Raw genomic sequence first — 7274 nt, forward strand, 5'->3', positions numbered from 1 at the left:
AAAAAAAAAAAAAAAAAAAAGAATTGTGTATGCTGAAAACCAAAAAAATGCAGCCAAACTTTGAAGAAATACATCATGTCAGCAGATTGGAAAATTCAATATTGTAAAGATGTCAGTTCTTTTCAAATAAATCTATAGGAGGATTAGGGTAAAAAGCCCACCAGAATTATCAACTCTAGTTTGTAGAACAAAGCTAGAGGACTTGTATTACCAGATATCAAAAAACTTGTTCTAAAACTATCATCATTAAAATTGTGTGATATCAGTGAAAAGAAAAAGAAAAAATACTTAGAATGGAGAGGCCAGAAATAGATAGATAGATATAGTTCTTGACTTGTAAAAAAGATGACATTGTTGTACAGTGGGGCAAGGACAGGCTTTTCAAAAACTAGTGCTGGATCAATTGGATATCCATATAGGAAAAAAAATTTTCAATGTGTACACAAGGTATACAAAAATCTGCTTCATATGAATTAAAGATCTAAATGTGAAAGATAAAACAACAAAGCCTGTAGAGGCATCACGGGGGAATATCTTTATGACCTTTGCAATAGACAAAAATTTCTTTAAAAGGACCCCTAGTAAATCTGGAGTCAAGCTCGACTTGTGGGATGCAGAAGTGGAATCTCTCTCCCATTCCCACCACCTCCTCTCTCTCCCCTCCCTCCACTGTCCCCCTCTGCATTTTTTGCCCCAATCCTACCTGCACACCCCACCACTCTGGCTCCCTCCAAGGAAGCACTACCTACAGCATTCGTCCACACATGCTGGGCCTCCTGGAGGGACAAGCAGGTCCCTTAGGTCAGCTTGACCTAAGCCATTCTCTTGTTTTGAGATTGCTTAGATGTCACAGTGATTGACCTGGGCCCATTCACCTCTAGAGAGGTTCCATAATGAAGGACAGAAATCCTATGACTGTAGAACGCTCTGGGAAAATGAAAGGTAACCTTGACGGCTCCTTCGAGGATGTAATTCCCCAACTACTCATCCCCTACCTGGGACCCTTTCCATAAGAAAACTGAACCAGCAGAGCCATAGCTTAGGGGAGGGGTCAAGGAACAGGATTGATTATGTTCACACCTGCAAGCAATCTGAGGGAAGGAATAGTATCAAATGTGTTTCTCTATCCCCAGAGGAGAGCTCGTAGCAGGTGCTTTGCCAATGTTTGAGAAACAGAAGGAAAGGGATAAAGGAGAAAGGAGAAGAGAGAGTAAAGAGAAGGTGGTTCAGGTAAGCTTCAGTCCCACCTGAGTGGGCTCCCTTCCCTTTGCCTCAACATCCTACTTAAAGGGCATTTAAAAATACTCTTGCCATTTGGAAAAAGACAGTGGGTCTGGAATAGCCAAGGAGTCTGTGCATTCCCTCCTTTGAAAAGTCTAGGTCTGATACATTGCGTTTTTGTTTATTAGGTTGGGGAATCTGGCTTTGAACATTCTTCCCCAGGGGTCTGGAAGCTCCTCCTGAAAAAGGACCCTGCCAGTCCCTTAATGCACAGCAGAGATCCAAATGCTTACTCCAGATTCTGCACGCCCCTGCCCAGCTTTGACACATCCCTGGGTGATGATTTACTTAGTCCTAATTGTGCCAAACACAACACATCCAATAAGGCTTTTTTTTTTTTTTTTTCATTTGGCTGTTTATCTAACTTCCTCTTTTTTAATTTTCATATTAGGCGTTTCTAGAGAAGAGGCTGATGTCACAGGGTCTCTTTCCAGATGTTGTTTTGAAATCAGTGTAACCATGGCATTGCTGGAAGCTGAGGAGTCCATCTGGGCCAACTGAGTCATGCCTGGGTGCAGGGCAGGAGCCGGGCGGGGGCTAGAGTGTCCCTGCGAGAAGGGAGAGGGAGGGGGGTGTTACTGAGTACACAGAGGCTCCTCCAGAAAAGGATATTGGGACAAGCTGTCACCTTTGCCTTTCTGCCCTGGCACTTTTGATACAGGACCTGCTCAGACAACTGAAACACTTACTTGCTTAGAACTCATTAATGGATAGTTAAAGATCACCTGTGTTCCTTAAAAAGAAAAAACCAATCTTGGGTTCTGAGCTGGCCAATACCCCTCTCTGCCTTCCCAGTTCATCCCTGCCTAGAACTTGACTCAAATGCACATCACTCCTCTCCCCATCTCAGCAAACAAACCACTTTCCAGCCTCTGAGACTTCTTCCTGTCCCTCTGCCTGTTCGCACTGCTAGGATCTGGACTTGTCTACTTGGAGATCTTGCTTTCACCCCCTCCGGGATGCCCTTCCCCAAATAGAACTGTACATTCCTCCTCAGCACCCCCACGATTTCCCTTACAGATCTGTAGCCACGCCCCGAAATAGGAATCATCTGTTTCATCCCTGTCTTCCTCATTAGCCTATGAGCATTGCAAAGCTACAAGTCTTGCCCACAGCCTGGCACATTTAATATATGCTATTGAATTCATTAATTACTTAATTACTCAGTGACAGTCAGCATTCCCAACCTAAAACAGAAATAATAATAATAGTATTTATTAAGCAATTACTATGTGCACTGCACTGTGGATTTTCTCATGTAAATACTTATAACTTTATCCTAAGAAAACTCATATATCATTATTAACATTCTCCATTTCACAGATGAGAAAATGGGCACACAAAACGGTAAAGTGATCAACAAGGACCTACTGTATAGCACAGGGAACTCTGCTCAATATTACCTAACAACTTAAATGGGAAAAGAATTTGGAAAAGAATAGACACATGTATATGTATAACTGAATCACTTTGCTGTACACCTGAAACTATCAATATCATGGCACTGTTAATCAACTATACTCCAATATAAAATAAAAAGTTAAAGTGAATTGTCCAGGATCACACAACTGGGAAAGCTGGACTCAAGCCCAAGCAGTCAGACTGATGAGCCCACACCGCCAGCCCCTGTGCCATACTGCCCACCCTCGCCCCCGGAAATACAAATGCCGCTGTGACTTCCTTCCTCCCAGGAAGGAGACAGTGAGATAGAGCTGTGAAAACATTTTTTAAACCAAATTATGGTGCACATGTGAATCACAGAGAGACGAAAAGGTGGAGCTTATCGTTGACCCCTTGCCAGTTTCCTGTCCTGTGCCTGTCCATCTAGCTTCCCCGGGTCTCCAGCCTCCTGTCACTGGACAGGCGCCCAAAACGCAGCTCCAGACACTCTCCTGTGCACAGCGGCCCACGCATAAGCACTCGGTGCCTCCTGCCCGCCACATCTTTGCTCACACAGCTCCTTCCACCTAGGATTCTCTTCCACCCACCCCTGCTTTGTCAGATCCTACGTCCTTCTGGCAACATCTCACCTTTTCCCGATCATTTTTGCAGCCCTGAGTATTTCCCATATTAAAACAGGCCACCTCCTTTCCCCGGGGTAGGTCAGGTCAGAACTTGCAGTTAAACTTGCTGCCTCTCGCCCCACTCCATCCTTCCATCGACAAATCCCGTTGGCTTTTCTTTGAAAATAAATGCCTACCCTGAGCATCCTCAGTGCCTTTCCCACGACCCTTTCAGTCCAGCCACGTCACTTCCGGCCTTGGTTATTGTCGTAGCTCTGCTAACCGGCCTCCCTACGCTCCATTCTCTGCTCAGCAGCCAGAGTGCTCCTTAAAAGGATCGAGTCAATCCCCTGCTCCGTCTTCCAAGGCTTCCCCAACCTTCTGAGAGTAAAACTCCACGTATGGTGCCTAGCTACCACCCCGACTCCATCCTCCCCTGTTCTCCCCTTCCCTGAACCGCCCGTGCACCCTATTCTCCTGCAGAATTCCACAAGCACACTCTTCTATTCCTGTCTTCGCACATGCTGTTCCCTCCGCCCGGAACACTCTTCCCCCCGATGTTCATATGACTCCCTTCTCTGCTTCATTCGTTCAGGTCATGGCTCAAATGTCACTTCTTTAGAGAAGCCTTCGTGATCACCTTTTCAAAAAGGGCAGCGACCCCTCCTCATTGCTCTCTATCCCTTTATCCTGCTTAATATTTCTTCAGAGCCCTTCGCTCTTTAATATTATAGCATATGCTAAGTTGTTAACATCTGTATCCCCCCACGAGAATAAAAGCTGCCCAAGGGCAGGGACTGAGTCTGGCCTACTCCCTAGAACAGTGCCTGACACGGGTCGGTACTCTGTAAACATTGACTAAATGTACTGATACCCACCCCTAGAGATGTGCCGCCTCCTTTTCAGTCTCCAACAGCCCCGTTGGAGCGTATTTTTTTTCCTCCACTTGAGACAAGTTCCTTGAAGGCAGGGGCTGGATCCCTATTGTGCCTGGCACGTAACAGGTGCTCAGGAAATGCTTGTTCGGTTAAATAGAAGCAAGTGAAAAGTTCGTTCTGGAGTCCGCTGGAATCTCCAAATGATTTTTAAATTTCATTTATGTGAACTCTGACCTGGATAAATTGGTATTGTCATTAATAAACTTGACTCTCAGTTGGTGGATTGTATACTGGTCACATCATTGGTGGCGAACCAGGAGCCTGGCCAGGCTTCCCCAAACCCACTGAGCTGCTGTTCCCTCCTTCTACCCTATTGGGTGAGCTCAGGTCACATCAACAGAAGCCACCTTGTGGGTGATGGAGCACCCTAGGCTGGGTGGGTCCCTTGAGGTAGCTGCTTGTGTCTGGAGGTTATTGGACCAGACCTGCTAACCTGTTATATAATGTTATATGATGGTGTTTACTATTCATGTGTTAAGCAATGATTTTCTTCTTCATGGAAGGATGCAAAAGCACTCCACCTCCTCCAAAGGTACCAGAACACCTTCCCTATTTGCTGTTGACAGTCACGTGACTGTGCCCAGCGGGTCTTGGCAGTAAGGTGTGGGAGAAGCCCCTCGGGGCTGGCCCATCCCTGAGTGAGCCACACTGGCTCCAAGGTTCAGGGCTGTTTGGACCCTTGAGAAATCCTGCCTTTGATGGAAGGCTGAGGGCATAGGACTTATAGAGACTAATTCGAGAGTGGAATTCTTTAATCAGCCTCTATCTCACAGTACCCTGCAATTTCCACCTTGCTATAATAACAAAAATTGAAATATGGTCTAACAGAGGAGAAAACATTCTGAATTTTGGCAAGTCTCCAAACCCTACTTAGTTTTCCCTCTCCCCCTTCCCTTACAGCTCTGCCTGCCAGCCCTCACTCACACCTGTGTTGGAACTGGCAAGGGGCACCTGGGGAACGTTCTCGGTCAGCATTCAAGTGCAAACTCACTCAGGCTGTACTCCTTGCCCTGCTCGACCTTCCAGCTCCTTCTCAGTCCGGGCCCCATAAGTCAGCTTCAATCAGGTTCTCGACTGGATTCGATTTGAGCTGCCTGTGGTGTGCTGGATACTGTCTGTCTGGAGATGAGCCCTTCCCAGTGTACTGCACCTGGCATTTGCCAGCAGGGACCCAGGCTCAGTTTACCTGGGGCTGACACAGTATCTCAAAGAATGTCTCAAGCAGGAAGGTCAACTGAGCCTGATTCACTGCCGTGCTCCTTGTCATCATTCCAGTGGGCCCTGCCTCAACGTCTTCCCTGCTCTTGTTCAGAATGAGAACTCTGTGCCTTCCTGACTTTGGAATAAAAAGACTCGAAGACTTTCATTCACAGCACCGGAAGGCAACTGCAGGCTCCTCCAGCCCCACAAATCCTGGGCGTACCTTCATGAAGAACATCCTCCTACAGTTCTGGCCTCCATCACTCCCAGCTGCCTGCAGTTGAGCGGCCTCGGAGGACAGCGTGAGATCAGGAACGCTGTCGGGCCCGGCCTCTGACGTGTCTGCCAGCTGCACAGATGAGAGGAAAAGTCCCTCCTTGCCCTGGCCCAGGGAAATCTCAAAAGGATCAGGATATCGCTCATCGGGGCTTGAGCCATCGTCACTGGTCTTGGCATTACACAGGATCAGGGACCTGGAGATGGACCAGAATTTTGTGGATTTTCTGCTCTTTCCAGAATGGCTGTGAGGCTCCATCCTGAGGGAGGAAGTAAAGCTGCCTTTCTTCCTTTCCTGATCTCTGGCCCTCGGTGGACGGGTGGCGACCAAACTGGGTTTAGCCACCACTTCATGGGTCCCTGGAGGAAAGAGAAAATGGGAAGAGGCAATGTGACTTGATGTGGGCAAGTGGAGAGAGACCTGAGTCCTGGAACTGAGCCGCGAGTGCCGGGTGCGGTGCCCGTGAGACAGGACAGATGGAGAGATCATCCTTCAGTATCACTGACCCTTCCAGGGTGCCGGCCACACGGGGTTCAGTGAGCCCAAGTGCTTACCACGCCCTCCACTCCCAGGATCCCGGAGGCCAGAGCTTCTCTTATCCAAACCCTCCTTCTGCACGCAGGGACACCAAGGCACAGAGAAGGAGGCTCAGATGCAAAGCCACAAAGAGCATTTGCAGGAGAGGCAGTTATCGGATCCCAGGAAGAATTTTAGAGATCACAGAGACCTGTGTGTGCTCTGTGAGATTTTTAAATGTAAAAGCCGTTCTTCAGTCAAAGGTGTACAGGGAACTCCAGACTCTAGAGCAGATCAGAGCAAAGGGGAAGACTAAGCTGCACCCGCCAGTCCCTTTTTGCTACCCCTGGTAACGTCTGTATCTTCTCCACAGACACCTGAGAATTCACAGAGCCCAGGCTGAAGACCACTGATGTCTATGCGCTCAATTCTCAGATGAAGAGCCTACAAACTAGGAGGGTTGGGAGTTTCACCAAACGCTGACCCGTCAGTGTTGTTTTGAGTGTAAAACAAGGTGAATCAGGGACACTTCGTGCCAAAGGGCTTAGCACACAACAGGTGTCTGGCAAACCTGTGTGCCCTTCCCTGGGACCAAGGTCACACCTGGCCGGTATCTCAGCCAGGCCGAGGGTCTCTGGCTCTGTCACCTATTGCCATGGGATCAAACTCTCACAGGCTGATGGATCAAAGACTGGCTTCACCCATCAGGTCAACGGCATCACTTTCGGCCCAGCCCAGCTCAGCTCTGCCTCACCTTGAGGGGCCTGCCACGGATTCAGTCTCCGTGAGGCAGGTGGTGAAAGGGGCCCTGAAGTTGCATCCAAAGAAGTTCTGACTCAGGCCCAAGCCACAAAACAAGCCTGTTGCCAGAATAACAAATTGTGGGATGGTCTTGGCCCACGGGTACTGCTGTTTGTGCACAGCTAGTATTGAATAAGAAAAAGCAGAGGCCTTCCAGCATTTCATCAAGTAGGAGCCCTTTCACATTATATAATCCCCCCAAAGAGAACTTCTTTTTAAAAGAAGACAGTGTTTTTCAATACCCAGTTGCACCATTTT

At 48.0% G+C, this 7274-nt stretch overlaps 1 protein-coding gene across 1 annotated transcript in view; it reads right to left on the reverse strand.

The window, feature by feature from the left end:
- IL16 (interleukin 16) overlaps positions 1 to 5957 on the reverse strand; it is a 76401-nt gene extending 70444 nt beyond the window's left edge. Inside the window, exon 1 of the mRNA XM_007470077.1 lies at positions 5646 to 5957. Within this exon, the coding sequence (XP_007470139.1) occupies positions 5646 to 5957 (312 nt within the window). The remainder of the gene's footprint in view (positions 1 to 5645) is intronic.
- Positions 5958 to 7274: the final 1317 nt, after the last annotated feature.

The sequence above is a fragment of the Lipotes vexillifer genome, unplaced genomic scaffold, assembly GCF_000442215.2.
Source record: "Lipotes vexillifer unplaced genomic scaffold, Lipotes_vexillifer_v1.1 scaffold532, whole genome shotgun sequence".
Lineage (NCBI taxonomy): Eukaryota > Metazoa > Chordata > Mammalia > Artiodactyla > Lipotidae > Lipotes > Lipotes vexillifer.